Source organism: Pygocentrus nattereri, chromosome 20 (genome assembly GCF_015220715.1).
Source record: "Pygocentrus nattereri isolate fPygNat1 chromosome 20, fPygNat1.pri, whole genome shotgun sequence".
Lineage (NCBI taxonomy): Eukaryota > Metazoa > Chordata > Actinopteri > Characiformes > Serrasalmidae > Pygocentrus > Pygocentrus nattereri.
Genome location: NC_051230.1, coordinates 26,974,490 through 26,997,063, shown reverse-complemented (window position 1 = coordinate 26,997,063; position 22,574 = coordinate 26,974,490). Strand labels below are relative to the sequence as shown.

The 22,574-nt window shown below is 38.0% G+C and overlaps 2 protein-coding genes across 11 annotated transcripts in view; both read right to left on the bottom strand.

Moving 5' to 3' along the window:
* Positions 1-662: 662 nt before the first annotated feature.
* Positions 663-22,574, bottom strand: part of LOC108411813 (zinc finger protein 420-like) — a 38,246-nt gene continuing 16,334 nt past the window's right edge. The window contains exons 4-8 of the mRNA XM_037531886.1: positions 19,492-19,531; positions 19,008-19,125; positions 18,228-18,369; positions 4,182-5,588; positions 663-1,832 (exon numbers count right to left, since the gene is read on the bottom strand). Coding sequence (XP_037387783.1) covers positions 4,709-5,588; positions 18,228-18,369; positions 19,008-19,125; positions 19,492-19,531 — 1,180 coding nt within the window. The 3' untranslated portion in view covers positions 663-1,832; positions 4,182-4,708. The remainder of the gene's footprint in view (positions 1,833-4,181; positions 5,589-18,227; positions 18,370-19,007; positions 19,126-19,491; positions 19,532-22,574) is intronic.
* On the bottom strand, positions 9,840-20,884 carry LOC108411816. Of its 10 annotated transcripts, none has more exons than XM_017683565.2 (12): positions 20,644-20,884; positions 19,971-20,072; positions 19,492-19,531; positions 15,457-15,518; positions 15,056-15,109; positions 14,857-14,903; positions 14,052-14,105; positions 13,878-13,951; positions 13,124-13,228; positions 12,429-12,530; positions 11,702-11,861; positions 9,840-10,034 (listed from the first exon to the last, which is right to left on the bottom strand). In XM_017683565.2, exons 2-12 carry the CDS (start codon positions 19,976-19,978, stop codon positions 9,937-9,939), a joined length of 804 nt encoding a protein of 267 aa, XP_017539054.1. In that variant the 5' UTR covers positions 19,979-20,072; positions 20,644-20,884; the 3' UTR covers positions 9,840-9,936. The 10 variants fall into 10 exon arrangements, with proteins under 10 accessions (XP_017539054.1, XP_037387697.1, XP_037387700.1 ...); XM_037531800.1 differs by having other exon boundaries at positions 15,457-15,521; positions 19,493-19,531; XM_037531803.1 differs by having other exon boundaries at positions 13,907-13,951; positions 15,457-15,521; positions 19,493-19,531.

Sequence of the window (22,574 nt, the reverse complement as noted above, 5' to 3'; positions counted from 1 at the left end):
CAAAATCTCTATTTTCACAATTTCTATTTTACTTATCTTAAGGAAGACATCACTAACATGTAGTGGTACTGCACATCACCACTGATGATCTCAATTCACTCCTGTATTATCAATGTGGCCTTTAACCTACCACACGCAGCATGCATGGTCACACGCATTTGAAGTGCATTTATTGAGTGTTGTGTGAATGACAGCAATAGAGCTGTGTGGTCGCAACTCAGAGCTTCAAGATTAGATTAGAATATACTTAAATAAGACATGCAATATCTAATTACATAGTGAAGGTAAAAGTTGAATGGATTATATTTAATTACAGGACAAACAAGTTGTCACTGTATTATTTTTATCACACATATGGTTACTTGTTGAATTGGAGACTGATTTATCTATAAATGACCTAACAGAAAAACAGTAGCTACAGCAATTCCAAAGACTGTTTGATAATATGGAGTTTGGCCTTAATGGGACTCAGTCAAATTGTAGTCACCTTTTGGTTGTGCATAAAGGTTGATGGGTGATGATTAGAAAGTTACAGTATATAAACATGCCACTAAAGTTTTGGTATACTCCAGTGTTGTAATCCAGCACTACTTTGTGTGTCAGACTTCATTATCAGATTCAACTGACTGCTTGATCAAATAAATAAACAGATAAAACAGGAATTCAGTTCTCAGTTTTGTTTTATTTCTTGTTCACTGGATGAGGATACACAAGGTACATTGCCAGCTACAATCTGCTGATACTATTCCTCTCCTGTGTGAAAAAGCTGTTGTTGGAAATGAATCGGTTGAGCAAAACTCTTCCCACACTCTAAACAGTAATCTGGCTTCTCTTCTCTATGAATGAGCAGGTGTCATTGGAAAGAGTTCTGGTAAATAAAGCTTTTCCCACACTCTGAGCAGTTATATGGTTTCTCTCCTGTATGAATGTGCTGGTGTTTGCATTTCAAGATGCCTTTTGAATTCGTAGAACACTTTAATTTTAATACATTTATGAAACCACCGAGAGCTGATTAAGCAACGTCTAAAACGGACAGTCATCAAACTCCAAACACAACTCTCCAATATGAGGGGACTCAATAAGAGACCCTTCTTACATGACTTTGGCATGATAAACGACAGATGTGTAACAAATACGGAGATCTCCCAGGACGGCAGTAGAGTTTTTAACTTGACTGCATTTGATCCAATGTGCAAGACCATTTACACTGATTACTTGGTTTTCTGTGTTTTAGTCTAAACACTGAGAAAATGACAAAAGGTTCCAGCAAACCTTCTGTCTTGTCACAAGCAAGAAAAAGACCAGGGTTGAGAAGCTGTGTGTTAGAGTAAGATAACATCTTCAGTTCAGCAGGAAATTCAGGGAAAATAATAAAATAGTCCTTAAACAAGTTCTGTTGGTTTTTGGAAGACACACAGCGTTCGCTTGATAAGCAGGTAATTTGATGGTACACAGTCAAGTGAAATATCTTCTAGCAGGTCATGGATGAGTTAGAAGAGATGGAGCTCATCCAGGACAAAGCTTCTACGGAAGTAACAGTATGGCAAATATATGAAAAAGTACATTTAATGGAAGTTATCTTTTCAAAACTCTTCCACAAATCAATTGTGTCTCCATGTTGTGTCTCAGGATCTGCAGACAGGAGCTGCACCAGAACCTGCCCTCAGATTAAGCGGTTGGAGAGGAGGACCGTGTCACCATTGAAGGAGCAACCTGAAGAGCACATCTCAGCTAGAACCAAGCAGGAGGAAGATGTGTCAGCTGAGGACACAAAACCATGCACTAAGGATCTAGAAATTCATCTTAAGCTTGAAAGCAGCTTAAGGAAACTGCTGGGAAGAAGAAGAAGAAGAGAAAAACTATTTAATTAATGTATAAGAAGAAGAATAAAAAGAAGAAGACGACCAAATAAGGGTCTCACCTTAAAACATTAGAAAAATAATAGTAAAACTTAAGAAATACAAATGAGCGCATATATATATATATATATATATATATATATATATATATATATATATATATATATATATATATATATATATAAACAAACATGTACAATTTTATTTTTTTTTCTTAATTTTGAATTTTTTAGATCACATTATTTTTACAGTGTTTTCTTTTCAGATCATCTTTGTGTATGCAGAAAATCAGACTTTGTCAGTAATCCAATCAACATGTTTACACGCACTTGAGTAATCAGACAATGGGAAACTTCAGATCTACATGAGGCTGGCAGTAATCTGATTTGTGCTTTGCAACCAGCCAATAAACTTACATGCACTCAAGAATTAGAATATTCCAAACATTAATCAGATTTCTGTAGTCATCCAGTTATTCAAACAGTCATGTAAACACCACACTCCAATCTAGATATCCGATTAAGAAACACGATATAGAGAGCTGGATTTTAGCTCAGTAGTCAGATTTCTCAGTGCATGCATACTCGTACTCTGATATCTTTTGGAATTCTTAGTCTGCGCATGAGCAAGATCTGACAGCAGTACCAGAAATAAGTAAGCAGAAAAACACTTCTGGAGTGGCACTGAAACCAAACAAGGATTTGAATATTGTTAGTCTTCTAGATGATGCATGTTCAGGCACAGGCCAAAAAAAAAAAAAAAAAAAAAAAAGCATGAAGTTTGAGTTTTACACTACTTTTACATCATGTCTTTTGTTATACGTTAGTTTGTCATGTCAAAATACACTTGACTCAAAGCGTGCGCACACACACACACACTTTCTATGCCGCTTCTCCCTCAGAGTCACGGGGGGTGCTGGAGCCTATCCCTGCAGTCATTGTGCGGAAGGCAGGATACACCCAGGACAGGTCACCAGTCCATCGCAGGGCAGACAGACAGACAGACATACACAATCACTCACTCACACACACACCCACCTGGGGGCAATTTAGCGTGTCCAATTGGCCTGACTTGCATGTCTCTGGACTGTGGGAGGAAACAGGAGAACCCGGAGGAAACCCACGCAGACATGGGAAGAACATGCAAACTCCACACAGACAGGACTGACTCAAAACATTTCTACATATTATAGCACACCCAAACAAAAGCATATTTAATTGTCATCAGTGTATTATTTTGAAGTATATTTTAAAGCTAGTTAGATTTTAAAATTAAATTAGAAACTCTCTCAAGATGATGGGAATATGAAAAAGTAAATTATCAGAAAGGATAAAAAGACCTTTTTCAAGTTTCCACAAACATAACCCCACAAGCAGAGGCTTAACAAGAAAATCAGCAGGCCGGTTGCCACGCCTTTCAGCTAAGAACAGGAAAATGAGACTACGATTCGCACAGGCTCATCGAAACTGGACAATAGAAGATTGGAAAAATGTTGCCTGGTCTGAAGAGTCTCGATTTCAGCTGCGACACTCAGATGGTAGGGTCAGAATTTGGTGTAAACAACATGAAAGCAAGAATCTATCCTGCGTTGTATCAGCGGTTCAGGCTGGTGGTGTAATGGTGTGGGGAATATTTTCTTGGCACACTTTGGGCCCCTTAGTACCAATTGAGAATTATTTAAATGCCACAGACTATCTGAGTATTGTTGCTGACCATGTCCATCCCTTTATGACCACAGAGTACCCATCTTCAGATTGCTACTTCCAGCAGGATAATGCACCATGTCACAAAGCTCATATCATCTCAAACTGGTTTCTTGAACATGACAATGAGTTCACTGTACTCCAATGGCCTCCAAAGTCACCAGATCTCAATCCAGGTACAGCACCTTTAAGATGTGGCAAAACGGGAGACTCGCATCATAGATGTGCAGCCGACAAATCTGCAGCTACTGCTTGATGCGATCATGTCAATATGGACCAAAATTTCTGAGGAATGTTTCCAACACCTTGTTGAAAGTATGCCACGAAGAATTAAGGCAGTTCTGAAGGCAAAAGGGGGTCCAACCTTTTACTAGCAAGTGGTACCTAATAAAGTGGCTGGTGAGTGTACATATACAACTGCTGACTCATCGATACAAATCAAAACTACTATAATGCAGACTTAGATGGGCTGAAGTGCAAAAAATAAAAGTGGTGAGATGCAATCAACAAAGATAGCGTCCCTCTTAATGAAATTAGCAAGAGTTGCCATCAGTCAGGCTTAAGGCCTTGAGGGTTCCCAAATTGTCACCTATGTGTGTATGGGTTGTCTCCTTCTTACCCAGCTTCTTGCTTTTTGGTTTTGTAGCCCATTCCAGCCTTGTGTGGTCTGCAATCTTGTCCCTGACATCCTTAGTCAGCTCTTTGGTCTTGCCCATGGTGGAGAGGTTGGAGTCTGATTGATTGAGTGGACAGGTGTCTTTTATACAGGTGACAAGTTGAGACAGGTGTCTTTAATGCCAATGACGAGTTGAAATTAGGAGTATCTAACCGGTCTGTGGGAGCCAGAACTCTTAATGGTTGGTAGGAGATCAAATACTTATTTCATTCAATGAAATGCAAATCAATTTATATATTTTCTATAATGTGATTTTCTTTTTCCTCACTGTTAAAACAAACCTACCATTAAAAGTTATAGACTCTTCATTGTTTGTCAGTGGGCAAACTTACAAAATCAGCAAGGGATCAAATTATTTCCTCCACTGTATTTCATTTTCTGCTCATGCCTTTGTAGAAAAAGAGTTTGAAATCTGGACTCGAAGCAAAGGTTCCTGAAGACTCCTACCACTGGTATGTGTTCAGGTTACACTAACATAACTGCCCATTTCCACCGTTGTTCTTAATACACTTGTGGGTCGTCACAGTCTTTGAATGCCTGAAATTCTTTCCACAGTCTGAACAGTAATACGGTTTCTCTCCGGTGTGAATGTGCTGGTGTCGATGGAGAGAACTCTGTTGAGTAAAACCCTTTCCACATTCTGAGCAGTGATACGGCTTCTCTCCTGTGTGAATAAGCTGATGTTGTTGGAGGGAACTCTGCTGAGTAAAACTCTTCCCACACTCTGAGCAGTGATACGGCTTCTCTCCTGTGTGAATGCGCTGGTGTTCTTGGAGAGTACTTTGACGATTAAAACTCTTCCCACATTCTGAGCAGTGATACGGTTTCTCCCCTGTGTGAATCCGCTGGTGTCGTTGGAGATGACTCCGTTTATTAAAACTCTTTCCACACTCTGAGCAGTAATATGGCTTCTCTCCTGTGTGAATGCGCTGGTGTTCTTGAAGGTGACTCTGACGATTAAAACCCTTCCCACAGTCTAAGCAGCGATACGGCTTCTCTCCCGTGTGAATGCGCTGGTGGTGCTGGAGATTACTCTGATGACTAAAACTCTTTCCACACTCTGAGCAGTGATACGGCTTCTCTCCTGTGTGAATACGCTGGTGTATTTTGAGAGTACTTTTTACAGTAAAACTCTTTCCACACTCCACACAGTAGTGAATTCTCTCCTTGCTGCATTTCTGTGTTTGTGTATGAGATGTATTCATGTGGAGAGTACCAGATGATATCTGCTGAGTACCGGAACATCTTCTGGATGCCATATTCTTACAATTTTCCGGTTTCAGCAGCTTGTTCTTGATGGACGTGCTTAGGGAAGCATATTTAAACTTGGTAGGAAAGTGCAGGAGAAGACTTTAAATTGAACATCATATGTTTCTGAAAGAAGAAATAAAGAAAATGTAAACTGAATATGCAATGCAGCAAAAGTAGTGATCCAAGTCAAGTGTAGGTAATTCAAGAGCAGAACATATTGTGATACTCCCAACCCCAACTCTTTGATTTTATTTTAGTTTTCTTCACCTCCAATACATCAGCAAATAAATGGCAACATTGCATTTGAATTTGTAAACAGATGTCACGTTTCAGTTTATCCAATGCAGATGTTGTATTAACTTTTGATTTCGAAAACAAAACCGGTAACATGACCAAGGGTTGTATGTGTTTTTCTTGTTTATTTAGGCTGCATTACATGAAGGGCTCTAACTCAATGTTTAGGTCTCAAATGCAAAATCAACAGTACACTGATGCAGACGTGAAGACAATAGTAGAAAAATAGCTAAATTACTCCTCAGATGTCGTCTTTAACCAGGTTTTAACTGAGCTCTCTTAAAATACTCTTTCAACACATTATGAGGGTCTAAGAAACAGAGGTGCGAATACATAAGTCAACAAGCTGAACCTGCCAGTACACTTATTCATATTAAGTTTTTAAAAATATTATGTGATCTATCATTGAAAAGAACAAAAAGCTTTGCTCTGCTTTGTATGTTTAAACCCTTTTTACATACTATGACTACTGACATGGGTGAATAACAAATTTTATGTATGTTTCAAGATGTCATTAAACGGGAATTAACCAGATTTTTCCAATTTGCCATCATTCAATGGCTGAGATGCAAACAAAGTCATTCAGAACATCCCTGTTTTACAGATTAAATTCTTCAGAGGTCTGGCTCCTATCAACGGTACTGTGAACAATTCTGACTGTGCAAGTAAACAGTAAAGCTGCAGTAGGTTTGTGCGGTGAGTTTCATCAGTCGTAGCAGGCTTGGATTTAGTCCTTTCACTGCATGTCACAAAACTTTGTAAGAGCAGAAGCACATTGTTAGACAATTTAACAATTCATAAAACAATTCCAGCAAGTTGTTTTGGGAACATTTTTAAAACTAGAATGTGTTGGTTGTGACGAGTCGATCTGCAGGTCCACTACAAGCAGGACAGACTGCTCAATATGCTAACACTGCTGCTAATAGCCATCTGTTAAAATGAAGGACCTTGTTCATGTTACTCAGTGATTTTCACACCATTGTTGTATTTCAGCAGCTTTCAAGTCTTTATTAATAACACTAGCAGGCTCATGATCTCTGTGCATGTTTCACGTCTTTAAACAATGCCCTCTTAAGCGCCTACTGCAGATCTAGCTTTGTTATTTTGGCCTGTATGTGCTAATATAAACACAGATCTGGCGGTCCTCATTGTTATCTAGCTAGTTTAGCAGCGTTTAGCTAAACAAGCACGCCGTGAAAAACAACTGTGGTCATTTAAACCGTGTTCGTGCACTCACTGTACTGCTGTGATCGGGTTCCAGCAGGCGAGGATCATCCGAAAGCTGTGCTGCATCACATTCAGCGCGCATTCACTCCGAGAGGGGATCAGAAATCAACGCTAAAACGACAAGTAGCTTATTTTTACTTCTACCGCTTCTTCGTTTTCTTCCTCTGTGTGAATGGCGGTTGGCAGGCCATCTTCAGGTGCATTACCGCCACTTACTGAGCTGGAGTGTAGAGTAGGACTCGCCTAGCCTGCACTTCTCTTTTAAAAAAACTGTAAAATCCTAAACCCCAATGGATCTCAAAGACTGAAAGAAGTGTCTGTGCATTTTCCCATCCCTGACCCGTACGCAAGTAAGCTCTTCAGTGAGAAATTGTCGTGTACATGTGGGTTCAGTGAATCTGCCAGAACTTACCTCTGTCCCGAGCACATCTCATAGTACTGAAGCAGAACACTTCCACTGTTTCATGCTTTTTATGAAAGGTAGTGAAGAGTTTAATATAATATGTTCTGTTCTAAGAAAGTGTAAGAACAATTTCTTGCCTATGATTATATCTCTGTTACAGCTAAACTTGTTGAATTGTGTAGTACACTGTGGTCTGTTACCATTATTATAATATAAACACTGCCAGGCTATTTCTCAGATGCAGTGAAAAACAGTACAAAGACAATAAAGAACACAGAGTCAAAGGTCATAGGAAATTAATACAGACTATGTGCATAAATATGAACTACAGATGAGAAGGCTTGAATTTAAAAGTGAATTTAAAGTGCATACTATCATTAAGCAATAAATATGCAGTCTCTTGATTTACAGCTTAGCTGTTTTGTAATGTTAGTGTTTGTTTAGATGCAAGTGTACGGTATGTTGAGGTAGACAAGGCATGTAAATTATAGTAGCCATGTTATATGGAGCCCGATAATCTGTTAATAATGCGACTAATAGCTCAATCGGAATAGAATACGTCCATGTAAACACCTCAGTTGGTTCAATATAGCGGGAGCAGAAATGGCTGCATCACAAAAATTACACTAGCTAAAAACATAGTATATTCTTTTTCCAAACATCTGCACAAATATCCCGCCAAAATTGAAAATGTAATGAAATGCCTTCATTGGCAATTTCATTTTTCACATGAGCATGAGCCGTTTGTGACAACAATAAAAATAAATTGAAAACAGTTGTCATTTAATTTTAGTCGTTATTGTGGTATTTCATGGCCAAATCTAAAGTGAAAAAGCTAACAGACAGAAGAAAACACAAACTTCACTTTGGCTTTTCTTTGTGAAAAGCAGAATACATGTCAAAACTAAAATCAAAATGCAATGTTTACTTTATATCTTTTTCATAGCGGTATGCTGCAAATCTGACAAAATGAAAAATGAATAAATCAACAGCAAAGTGACAGTGATTCAGTTTTCGGCGCTGACGCACTTTAACTGTCAGAATGAAAAGGCAAATGAAAACAAACATCAGCGCCACCTGCTGGAGATTCACTTCATTTTCTTTTTCAAATTGACCAACATGCAAATATATGTTAATTAGCTCTAGGCGGGGCTACGGGGTACATTTTAGTACATCCCCAGCCGTCCGCGTCAGAATCGCCATTATCCCTCAAGATAAAAGACTGAGTCTCCAGAAAAACCACCGTCATAACTCAGATCTGGTGAAATTGATCAGACCAAATGCCTTCAGACCACACGGCCTCAGAGAAAAGGTATCAGACCAAACACAAGCCTGGTCGAGCACAGACTGGTTCGTATAAGTATTGAAAAACTATTGTATATCTTGATATAAATGCCAGTGTAACATTTACACAGTTTTTCGGAGGCCGTTTGGTCTGATACCTTTTTTCTGGCGCTGTTTGGTCACCAGATCTGAGACATGAGGTGTTTTTTTCTTGGACGGCTGAGGATGTCCTAAAATGTACCCCGTAGCCCTGCCTAGTGTTATTTAACATATATTTGCATGTTGGTCAGTTTGAAAAAGAAAATGAAAAGTGAATCGCCAGCAGGTGGCATTGATGTTCATTTTCATTTGCCTTTTCCTTCTGACAGTTAAAGCGTGTCCACGCCAAAAACGGAAACACAAACTGCCACTTTGCTGTTGATTTATTCATTTTGCATTTTAATTTTAATTTTGTCAGATTTGCAGCCTATCGCTATGACAAAGAAATAAAGTAAACATTGCATTTTGATTTTAGTTTTGACATGTATTCTGCTTTTCACCAATAAAAAGCCAAAGCCAAAGTGAAGTTTGTGTTTTCTTTTGTCTGTTAGCTTTTTCATTTTAGATTTGGCCATGAAATACGCCCTGATAGCACATACATCTCAGAGACGTCTGTTGGATGTAACACAGTTCGTCTGGAATACGTATTTAATAGAGCGTGTGCTCATCGGCAATACGTCTCTGATACGTCTCTGGTGCATCGTGAAAGACTCCTGCATTCCAGACCTATGTGGCTGCGTCATAATCATGCCTGCATCTCCGAGACGCTTATGAGATCTCTCCTAGACTATTTAATATTTCATACGCTGCATTGCAGACTGATATGCACAGTATACCTAAAATGCAGCATCTGAGCGTAACTGAATGTGTGACGTTTAGAACCAAACCTTCTTACATAAATTAGATTCAAAGCTAGATTTGATATTCTTCTTCCTCCCTAACCCTAAGTTAAAGATATAAAATATACAAGCAGAGAGATCGTATGAGCCATTAAGAAGCCTAAAGACTCAAACAGAAATCTACACTGGAAAAATTATGTATAGAAATTATGCTATACTATTTTATGTGATTAATTAATATTATTATTAATATTATTACTCCAATTAATTATTATTATTATTCTTTTAACGTTTATTTAACAAAAAAATCAACAATAGAATAAAGAATGCAACAAACATGTGGAATTAACAAAATAAAAGATTAGCGTCTTGCTGGTGCCAGACGGAGGTAGTCCTTTAGGCATTTTTCAGCCTCTGCTTCCGTGGGAGCTGGTAGCGTCGGGTTCTTCCCTGCGGCAGCTGTGTGTCAAAATGTAGAATATTATTACTATTCTTCTTATTAAAGAGACATAAGGACTATACATTTATCAGCTGTATTACACTGAATAAATGGAACTGCATGTAATAAATAAATAATCTAACGTATCTGTTATTAGGCTAGGTTTTTAAGGTATTATGCTACAGGCTAGTATTTTCCAAAATATACAAAGGTGTTGTTATTTAGCGTCATTTCGTCGAAAACTTTGTCCTAATTAAAGTAAGAATGGCAATAGTGTCCAGTATGGATGACGAGGGGCGCATGTGATAGATCAACGTCTCTGACCTAATTTAGAAGTAGAAAGTAGAAAGCAGCTTTCCGAAGGTCCGTTGGAGAAAGGCAAGTTCAAGTTCACATACTAAATTAACTAGGTTATCAGTGATGTATGTGTTTATCCTGTTATAGGTACTAGATTTGTGGCATATTTAAAGTTAAAGTTCACAGGTGCATCGAGGTAACTTATTTTGTCAAATAAATTAAGCTAGTGAACTTGGCTATCATTACCACGTGCTAGCCATCCCTGAGGTGGCTGCCGCATTTGCACTAGCTTATGTCATTTCTCAAAGCAGTATGGCTGTTGGGGTAAGTTGGGGTAAAATGTTCTTAATAGTTATTTTCCTCATTGAAAGACAACTAATAAACCAGCATGTTGCACTGTCTAACCCCTGGCCTCCTCAGTTTGACCGAGCTAAACACTGTAGATCAGGGGTGCCCAAACTTTTTTCAAAGGGGGTCAGATTGGACAATATCAAAACACCTAAGGACCGGTCTCCTTTTCCAAAAGTATTATTCATACATTATATAACATTGTATTCAAAATATATAAAAAAAAAAAACACAAATGTACAGAATAATTAATAATTATTTAACTAATTAATGTAATTTGACTGTAATTGCAGCAGCAGACTATCAACACTGCAACATACTGCAAATTTTGTCTGAACATGTGCTGAACAACATTTCAGCATCAGGTGTCTTCAGTTTTTCTTATGTACACTGTATGTCACTCAGTCAGTGCATTACCAAACTTATGGAACTCAATAACAGCAAATCTTATATTTCTTAAGTCACGTATTATGGAATGAAACACCTCAGTGTCACTGCTGAGCAATTAGCTTAGCCACCTCATAACTCGCTCTGGTCTGGTTCTCCTGTGCTCCACGTGCCCATAAGAGACACACGCGTTTGCAGCGTCTCGCTACGGAAAAATACCCTGACGTTCATCTCTTTTAAAATCGCCAGTTCTCACTGTCGACTTGGCGCTTTTTTGACGTAGCTGTCACTAGACGCCGTTCCATAAATTCAGGAGTCCAGTCAGAAAAATAATGGCTCTTACGTTTAGATAACTTCAATTGCTAATATACATGTATGCACTTCTGCCACCGTCAGGTGAAAGGAAAAACTACAACAATAATGTATTCTTACGATACAGCGGGCCAATAAAAATCTGTCTGCGGGCCGCACTTTGGACACCCCTGCTGTAGATCTATCATAAGGTATATGTAACTTAGTACATTATGGTGTAGTATTTTGTTTGATAATGGCCTCATTTATATTCTGATTAATTTGGGCGTGGTTTTGTTGCGTGACACCTATTCTTCATGTTACAGCAAATAATGTAACATGTAAGTGGTTCTAATATACTCACCAATAATAAGCTGTCCACAGGCTGTCTGCTTTAAACCTCGCTTGTGTCCCCTGCCACACCAGTTAAGGCTTTTTGCCAGGTTTGTGGTGAAGACCTTGCTGGCAATCCGCCATATTGTCTTCTTCATTGTGTGGCCTCCACTTAGTGACAGCGTATTGGTCTGAAATAATGCACAATAAGAACAGAAATGGATAAACAGCAATCTCACTGTACCATGTAGTTATGGTTCTTGTTTTAAATAGTTCATATCTTATTTATTGTATTGACCTAAAGTAATCGATTAGAAAGTTTTTGACTAATAATATAAAGCTGTATACAGTCATGGCTAAAATATCTGCACTTCGTTTAAGAAAATTTTTAGATGCAATATTCACAGATTGGTGAACCTCTGCCCATCTTTGCGGAGATATAGGTAGATAGAGAGTTATAGGTTGGATAGATAGATAGATAGATAGATAGATAGATAGATAGATAGATAGATAGATAGATAGATAGATAGATAGATAGATAGATAGATAGATAGGGAATAAGGTTTATAGATAGAGAGATGCTGGTAGGTAGATAGATAGTTAGCATTATAGATAGGTAGATAGTTAGGGAATAAGGGTTATAGATAGAGAGATGTAGATAAATAGATATAGATATGCATAGAGAGATAGCTCGAGAGATAGAGAGTTGGTGGTAGTTAGATTTGATTTAATGGGAAATCATCTATAAATGAACTTACCATCCTCTGCTTCAGTCCATTGTTCAACAGCCTCTTCTCTAAATCTTCTAGGGTCTCCACTGAATTTAGTGGGAAAACATTCATTTCCTCCTCAACTTGGACCTGTTGTGACAGACTGTAGTCCATCTGTTCTTATGTGTACTTTATTGCCCTGTTCATTAATTGTCAGGATCTCCACAGGGCCACCACAGAGCAGGTATTATTTGGGCAGTGGATCATTCTCAGCACTGCAGTGACACTAACCAGGTGGTGGTGGTGTGTTATATGTGCTGTGCTGGTGTCAGTTGATCAGACACAGATGTGTTGCTGGAGTTTAAACACCTAAGTATCACTGCTGGACTGAGAATAGTCCACCAACCAAAACTATCCAGACAACAGCATCCTGTGGGCACCATCTTCTGACTGCTGATGAAGGACTAGAGGATGACCAACAGAAACTGTGCAGCAACAGATGAGTTATCCTCTCTGACTTTACATCTACAAGGTAGGACTGTCCAATAGAGTGGACAGTGATACACAGTGTTTAAAAACTCAAAAAGCACTGCTGTGTATCATCTGCGCATACCAGCACAACACACTAACACTCCACCACCATGGCACAAACTACAGTGATAAAATAGATAAAATAGACAATAAGTATAGATACAAGGAGGTGCATGGGTGTATATGGCTTGTAAGGTTTAAGGTAAACTCACCATTTGTATGAGAAGGAACATCCTGGCCTTGTCTTGTATCCTGAGATGGCCATGTATACGTATTGGGCATGTTCCACCCTGTTTGCCATTGTTGTGGTGTAGGTGCTGTTAACATGTAAATTTAAAGGAAAAGTCACTGCCTAGAAAACAGGACTTTGCTCTGTGTATTCTTAGCTTGTAAGAAATGAACTGACTATGGATAACATCTGTAAATGTTTTGGATAATATACTTTTTTTTGTTAATTTTGAGTGTTTTGTGTTCTATGTTCTAGACTGTTTTACAGTAATGTGAAAAATTAGGACACCCTATGAAAACCATTGTCTTGTTAACATAATTAAACATGTGGACATTTGATATTCATTGTAACAATATTAAGATGAAGGTCATATAACTAAACAAATAAAACTAAAGAAATATCTGTGAAAAAACATTTGGACAGTGGTTATAGGAAACGTCTAATTGAGGTTTTTTTCAGTCGAAGGGCGAAAAATAAAAAAGTAAAAATTAGAGATAGATAGAAAGATAGAAACTGGACACAGTATTAGAACTTTGCTTTTCGTTGAGTCATTTTACTGCTGTCTAGGTGTGAGAGTTTTGCCACTGAGGACGTGTAAAATGATCTAAAAAAAAAAAAAAATCTGTAAAAAAAAAAATCGAATCTGAACAGGGCTTTGTTAAACGTGCCCCTGAACATTTGTACACATTACAAACCTGAAACCCATTGCTATTATTAAATGTCTTAATTGAACTCACCATGAATGTATATCTCACATTGGACTTATCATGTGGTAGAACATGTTGGCCTTGTCTTGTATCCTGAAAGCTATCTGCAAGGAAATTTCAGAATCAAATGCAGAAACAAACTTGATTTCACATATTTGATTATAATCATTGTTCAGGGCTGCTCAGTAAAGTAATCAAACTTACATGGGGTCTGGTTAGATATTGACCACTCAGAAGACTCTTGTTGTATGGCAGGGGCTGTTGGAACAAAATTGCTGTTACTACTAATCATACATTCTAGAAATCTGACAAGAATTGCCATTAAAATTATTTTCTTAATGGACCCTTTTTTACCACAATTCCAGCCTACGTCTTTCAATCTCTTAAGTGGATGTAGAATGCGGCTGATTTGTTTGTGATTGTGTTAAAACTAGATGTGCATATAAATAAAAAAGACAAAGTTAAAGATTAGATAGATAGATAGATAGATAGATAGATAGATAGATAGATAGATAGACATGACACAATGGTTATAGATAGAGAGATAGACAGTGATATGGGTAGATGAATAGGTAGATGGAAAGTTTGAGTTACAGATATGTAGGTAGATAATTAGGAAATAAGGGTTATAGACAGAGCTGTAGATAGAGATTTATAGATAGGTCGGGAGGTAGATAGGGAATACAACCCGTATTCCCTATCTACCTCCCGACCTATCTATAAATCTCTATCTACAGCTCTATCATAGATAGAGGGCTGTAGGTAGATGGACAGGTACATAGATAGTTATAGATGGGTAGGTAGGTAGTTAGGGAATAAGGGTTATAGCTAGAGCTGTAGGTAATATGGATAGTTAAGAGTTATAGATAGGTCGGTCGGTAGGTAGATAGATAAAAAGGGAATAAGGGTTATAGATAGAGAGAACATGAAATGGAAAGGAACAATGAGAACAACTTTCGAAACACACTTAGACAAAGGCAGTTCCTTTGTAACATTTTATGAAACTTACTCTGTGACATACGATGGCTGAGTGTTCCCATGGAGAAAATGGCCTTCCTAAATATAATTTTAAAATATATTGTTAGTAAGTAATATTTATATATAAGATTTATATAATATATATAAATATATAAGACTACACTCCATACAGATACAGATTAATATTGATGATCTCAGTCTTTTTAAAATTACTTAATGATTGGTATTACCTTGCATATTTGACAGATCTGTATAAATATTGTCTCCCTGCTGGTTGTCCTGGGCTAAAGATGAAACAAGTTAAGGTAAGTTAACTGCCATACTATAAATTGCCATTGTTTGAGAATATTAGTTGTTTAAAGAGGCATACATTGTATTACTGTTGGGATACTAATAATAATAATGTTCGAAGTAGTTTTTATCTGCTTTCCTGTACTTTCTTATAATAACTTGATTATCCAAGGATTGGATAAGAAGATACTTGGATTTTATAAATGCTTTTTTTATAATTACAGGAAATCGTTTAAATTTTTGTTCATGGCAATTGGCAGTGTGCTACAGATGCAAGACCGAGATCAGAATGCTGTAGTATTCATTTATCCACCCCTTGGAAATGTTTCAGGCATTATACCTTGAACATCTGATGTTTTGTTGCACCACTCTTGCTCTGCTCTTGCTCCCAACTGGCCAATGCTGAGAATGCAAAAAAAAAATAAGTTGAAGACTGTGCTGCATCAACTACAAATCAGATGTAATGAAAGTACACATTCCAGATTTCAAGGGCATTTGCGTACATCTCGGTTTCTCTATGTTGAAATTAGAACTCTTTTTTTTAACCCAGCCCCCCTTCATTTCAAGGCACCACATTATTTTGGATAAATAGCAATTGGTGGAAACATTACAGCAGTCATGTTTAGTATGTTGTTGCATATCTCTTGCATGTCATGACTGTTTGAAATCTGTGATTCATAAACATCAGTAGGTGTTGAGCATCTTCTCTGGTGAGGCTTTGCCAAGCCTTTAATGCAGCCATCGCACCCCTTGCTTGTTTGAGGGCCTAGTTTTCTCTTTAGCATGTGTAATGTGGAATGTGTACTGATTTTTTTATTTAAAATTTTCAGCTGTATCAAGGATGCGTCTTTGTCTCAAACATTATGTTGGGCACTGTAGAGTTTTTTTGGTGGATTAAGATAAAAAAGGCTGCATTTGTCTGCTGAAATTTACAACCTGTTACCTATCACTATACTTTTCTACAATTATTTCTTACCAAACCCACTTGAGATGACTTTGTTTTCAACTTAATGGCTGAGGTATGCAGAAAATCTAAAAATCCCTTTTAAAGGAATAGGTATCATATGGGACAATGTTATTAAGGGACATTACACTGGTTTAACTATTGTAGCATAATACACTCTTTATATTTGTGGCTTTACACTTAAATATTTCACAGAGATACAGAAGACTGTGTAAATGTCAGAGACCATTTTTTGTTGAAGTTCTTGATTTTTCAGGATATTTCAGCATATCCTTTATTCAGGATATTAAGAGTCCTTAAAGTCTTTGAATGTCATTGGGATATCTTGGATAGTGAGAAGCAGAAAATGCTCCAACTTCAAAGACTGAACTTTGTAGTTATCGAAAACGATTCATCTTCCTCCGATGAAGAGTATACTTTTCTTCTACAAGTAAAAGTATGTTAATAACTGGTTCTATCACAGAATTGTTCTAAAACACTAATTGTACAGAATGCACAGCTTACTTGCTGACTCTCTTTCCTAGAATCTCTGTGTCAGAGTTAAGATCTGATGTGTAGCATGACTTTTTCCATTTGGAAACAACGTTATCAAATGATTCTGGTGGGAAAGAATGACGGCCATGAAAAAGAACCATCTATCATGCTATGGTAAGATCATAATAATACTTTGTTCTGTACTATGTTAATATATGCATGTCTTTATTACCTGATTCATAAAGGATTCGCACTGTGCATTTTCCACCCTTTATCTGGCTGGGGGACCTCAGCTTTTTTAACACTTTTTAAAAGTCGGCTTTGATCTTTATAGGGAGGCCATCAGGAGAACCCATCCATGTACCAGGACTTTGCCACTGGTCCAGTTTGCCCCTCGTTGACAAACTCCACTATGAGGTACATTGTGAGCTGTATTGTGAAGCCAGACCCCAGACCCCCAAAATTAAATGTGCTCTGTCAGAAATATTTTTAGTTATTTAATGCCTAAATAAATAATTTTCCATCTGGACAGCCATTTCAAAGCTTGGAATCAATGTTTTCATAAAAACAATTTCATTGTAGGAAAAAATGATTAAATCAATAAAATTATCATAGAAATAATTGTACAAGTAGATTGTTTGAATAAGCTGTAGAGCATCAAGAACAATGATGATAATTATCTATAACATCCATTTTCATTATAAGATCTTGCAGCATAAAATCAGGTAATAAGAAAATTAGATTTATGATCTAATAAATTCTTGCTCACAAAATACTAAAAGTATTGAACATATCAGTACCTTTTGATGTATAGCTTGCAGTACTATCTACAAATAACTTTAAAAAATATATAACATATGATTCCAAGTTCTGAATGGTGATTTACTGCTTTTTTGTATGCAAAAGTGGAATTGACACAAATTTGTCTATGTATGGAATAACAAAGGCCTTCCCCTATATTTGGTTTACTTTGCAGTAGTTTATCGTTCTTGTAAGTCCATGGACCAAATGTATGCCAATTGACGATGATGACAGTGGATATTGAAAGAATGGTTCACGCTGCTCAAATGTACTGTATGCAACATATACTTCATTCCTGTAAGACACAATATTTTTAACCTTGACAACTTTTCCACCCAAATAAAGATGACTGTTGGCTTGGTCAAGTTTGACATTGAAGAGTGAGGTTGCCAGCTCTTTGTACTGTGCTGCACCACAGAAAGGTGGTGAAAGAGGACCAAAGGTATGTTCTTTTGACACACTTGTCTTTTTCTCCATGGCTTCTCTGATAGTCTCTTTACAATCTGACTCAGATCGCAGCTAGGTTTCCTAATGAGCTTTTTAATTTTATTCAGGTGGTTTCATATTGGAAAGCACTGAAGCTGTCAAGAGCACCCTGGTTTTTTACATCTTGTGCAAGATGCACTAAATTGTGAACATTGTAGGAGACAAATTTAGGGCCATACAGCTCTCCAAAATGAGACACAAAAAGACCCAATATGTCATTGGCATAGATCAGACTATTATTGCTGAGTATGAAAATTCCCACAAACAAAAGCAGAACATTTTCATACACTGCGGTATGAAGTACATCTTTGAGCAGGACAGGGCCCGTGTACAATAAAAATTGTCTAAATTCTGTGGCTTTCCATCTGTCAATTTCTCTGAGACACCTTGGTCTACGTGCAATCTCCACAGGCACGCAGCTCTGAGCACCCAGCAGTCGCTCTGTTAATAGATTTTGCTGAAACCCAGGCAGCCTACAAGTGAGAGGACCTAACTTCAGCCACAGGTGAAGAAGTCGCCGCATGACACCTAGGCACACAAGGTGCATATAATCAAGAGGGAACTCAGAGACCATTCCCGAAGATGTTCTTTCTAAAGGTGAAATGCCAAGGTGGTGATCTGAATCTGTCTTATTTTTTAAACTTTCATCGGTTCTGAGTGGCATGTCCGTTCTTGGATATGTCATTCTGTTTTCCATGTAAACTCCGTCCTGTGTGCATTTCTCACAGCCATGGTACCCTGTGTGACCTTTTACACACTTTACAAAAGCACGTGCCGGTGCATCGCAAACCACAGAGGAGACCTTTAAGCATAGCCTGATTCCCTCAAAGTCAAAACCATCTTCCAGCTCAACTATCTCTGATACGAGGTCATCAAGAAACTCACTTGCTGAATCAGGCTTTCTTGCACCACAGAACAGTCCAATTGTGACGGGCTCATGGTATGGTAAGTTTACAACAGTTCCAAGAATAGGCCATAGTTGTGTTAGTAAACCTTTGAAAAGTGGCAGCCCATCAATGTTGATTTTAAGTTTCAAATGTTTGTTACTGATCAATAAACTCTTGATTTTTTTTGTACAATGTTCATTATTGAGTGAAGCACACCAAAGTAGCAGTACTGACCACCGGCTTTCTCCTGAATTGCAAATTCACTTGACCTCACTGTACCTAACAGTGTCCTAGCATCTCTAGGTAAAGTTGGGTGATGCTTGCCAAGGACAGCTAGCAGGGCATTTACGGCATTGAGCGTAATGTGGTGCTCAGCCGCCCATTTCGCGAGTTCATCCTGTAAAGAGTCGCACTCCGTTTCAGAGTCAGATCCAGAATTAAATTCAGGCAAATCATTAGTACAGGAACCAAAGTCACTGTCACACACAGCACTTTTGCAGTCCATAAATTCTATGTTGTCATCATCGCCATCTTCACCTATTGTATTGTTTTCTTTTTCTAAATTTGGGCTCTGCCCCCACCCTGTTGCCTGAATTGACTCTATGTCTCCATCAACCCATTCTTTCGCTCTTTGTTTAATTGTCCAATAAGATGGTTTTCTGCAAGACATACTACACAATAAAACAGAACATACAAAACATTGTCATATTCAATCTGTTTTGTCAAAGCCATTTAAAGGAACTTTTGTATCTTCAATTCATACCTTTTTTTGGATGAAGGTGGCACCTGTCTTGCACATCAACCTGCACAAAAAGAGACAATTATTGAGTGTTAGATAAAAGTAATTTGGGACTTGTAGTTAATCATCTTGCCATGTTAGACTTGGTGATTACTTTAACTTTGACAAAGAAATTTAATAAGTTTTATGCATCTTGATCTTCATCCTGAACATTGTTATTCACTATACCATGAAATGTTTGGAGTCACTTGTCATATGCTAGTTGTGATAAGCTTGTTTATAGCTGTATTTTGAGATAGATCCAGAATATTTATGGGAGAGATATAAACTGTTTACTTCTTCATATACTTCATACCAGGCTAGGTTAATGGCATTAATGACATTTACTTTATTATTTTGCCTTGTACTGTTAATGTATCTATTTTTTGTACTGAGTGCCTTGCTATCCCTTTGCTGCTGTAACACTGAATTTCACCACTGTGAGACTAAAAAAAGATTCTTACCTTATCATTGTTGACTAGCATATAGCTAAATCCATATTTCTGTCCGGTAACCCAGTCAATTTATAGGCAATGTCTATTCCTCGTTGGATTCTCCAAGTTGCACTAAAAATGAAATGATAACAGACATTACCCAATGGAGCCCAGTAGTTAGTGTCCCAGTCCTGTGACACTCACACCCCCTCATATTTTCACGTTTTCCTGTGTTTTATGTCAACATTTACCTATTAAACAATCTTATTTAGAGTTACCTGATAGTACGTTTAAGCGCGAAACACTAATGTGCGCGAGATTGTTGGGATCTTCGTGGCGAATTTAAAAAGCTAGCGCGAGCTAACCACTTAACGGACGCTCAACGGTTTTGTGAGCTATGGCCGATGACACCGCTCTTCCACTACCTTTTTCCAACCAATTTATTGTATATAGTTGTAGCTTCTTGTATTTGTAAGTAGTACATTTTAGCCATTTTTCATTTCCAATATATTTTACTTGAGTACTCCTGTTCACTGTTTACAAAAGTAAGTAACTTTGCTAACTGGCTAACATTTACTATGACTGGCTACCTTTCCTAAAGAACCGTAGCGTTCGTTTTTTAGGAGCAGTTTTTTAATATTCATAGCTAGAAACGTGTCAAGTCATGCTAGCAAATACAATTCTGTTATTAATTTAGCATTACCGGGCTGCCGTTTGCCGCTATATCAGAAATGTAATTCACGAGCTAGAAAACGTTAGCGTCACTGCCAGCATACTGCCTCAGGAATGGTTATCCCTGATGTCCAACACGGTGTGGTGATTTTCTCTGAACACAAACGCTAAACTCTCTTTCTCCGTGAGGACGCTGTCTAGATAACTTGGTTCCATCATGAGTAACGACAGTTCACAGGGTAGTATGGTCTTCACGGGTTTACACCAAAACGGTGCACGTGTGCGTTTGATTGGATGGCTCCCCGGCTTGTCCCGCCTCTCCATATACGCCGAAGTAGTTATGATTGGATGTTTTCCTAACTCGTCCCCGCCTTTCACAAAACTAAACCAGTTCTGATTGGATGTCGTCCCTGCCAAACACTTTCGTCTCGTTTTTATTCGTCGACAATATCAGTTAATTTCGTCAGAATCCTTTTATGTAGTTTTTATTTCGTCATTGTCTTGGTTTCGTCATGAAAAAAAGGTTTGTTGACGAAAACTATGACGATGATGATATAAATTAATACTGGAATATAATTGTCACGCAATACCTGCAAATCTTTTAGGCGCACTTTTATGTTGCATATTTGGCCAGGGGCTCTACTGGATTCAGATCTGGTGATTGGGAACCTCACTGAAAAACACTGAACACTTTGTCATGTTCATGAAACCAAAGGAAAATGTCTTTTGCTTTGTGACAGTGTGTATTATCATGCTGGAAGTTGTCATTAGAAGATGATAAATTGGTGTCATGAAGGTGTGTGCATGGTCTGCAGCAATACTAATACTGGTCTAATGGATCCCACATTCTGCTGAGGTGCACAGAGTAAAGAGCTGGAATCCTTGGAATATTTTTTTGCCAATCAGTTATCACCTAAATGTCATAAACCATTTCAGTACTGTTGCATGTGTATCCCTTCATGTCCATAATTTACTCTTCTTATAAAGGCTACTTCCAGCACAATAAGTGCTAGTTTCTTTAGTATGTCTGTTTAGAGGTGGGATGTGGTGTTGAACATAAAGATCTTTTGACGCTTTGCAAACTTGTCACAAAGGGGATTCCTTGCGGTTCAGATGTGGATTTTTTCTGGAAAAGAGTCCACCATCAGAATGCACATTCACAGAATCTCTTACTGAATGCATTATTTCCAATGAGATGTGCTGTACTCCTACCTTGTTGGTCCACATCATAGACGTAAAGTCAGAGACAATAGCTCATCTGTTGCTGCACTGTTTGTGTTGGTCATTCTCTAGCCCTTCATCAGTGGTCACAGGACACTGTTGTCTGAATAGTTTTGGTTGGTGGACGATTCTCAGTCCAGCAGTGACACTGAGGTGTTTAAACTCCAGCAGCACCTCTGTGTCTGATCAGCTGACACCAGCCAGCGCAACATATATAACAAACCACCACCATGTCAGTGTCACTGCATTTCTGAGAATGTTCCACCTCCCTAATAGTACATGCTCTGTGGTGGTCCTGTGGGGGTCCTCAGCTTTAAAGAACAGGGTAACAAATCATACAGAGAAACTACAGTCTTTGTATAACTACAAAGTGCTCCTTCCTAGTGAGTGTAGAAACAAGGAGGTAGTTTTAATGAAGTGGTCAGTGGGTATTCATTTTGTCTAATGTCTGTGTGAAATTATTACACTAGATGCAACAAACACAGCAAAGTGTACCTAAAAGGCATGATTGCTTCACTCAGGAGTCTCAAAAGAATGTTGTGGAATCAGTACCATAAAGAACTGTCCTTGTTTTGCGTTAAAAGGAGGCCCTACATTTTTCAAACACGGTTTGGTGATTGCCCTGCTCCAAACTTGCCAAATGGCTCTGACGTTAAGCATCCCTGCTTTAAAGCAGTATTTCTCTAAATTTCTCAAAATGTCACATTTCAAATCTTATTTGGAATCAGTCTTTTGACCAAA

Bases quoted from the DNA above. Each gene is read 5' to 3' on its own strand.
- LOC108411816 (XM_037531800.1), bottom strand. From the start codon at position 19,991: ATGCTAGTCAACAATGATAAG. The intron at 15,110-15,456 runs GTATAATGCCTG...TTTCATCTTTAG, and splicing joins CAAAACATCAGATGTTCAAG to CCCAGGACAACCAGCAGGGA. The intron at 11,862-12,428 runs GTAAGTTCATTT...GCATTATTTCAG, and splicing joins ATGGACTGAAGCAGAGGATG to ACCAATACGCTGTCACTAAG.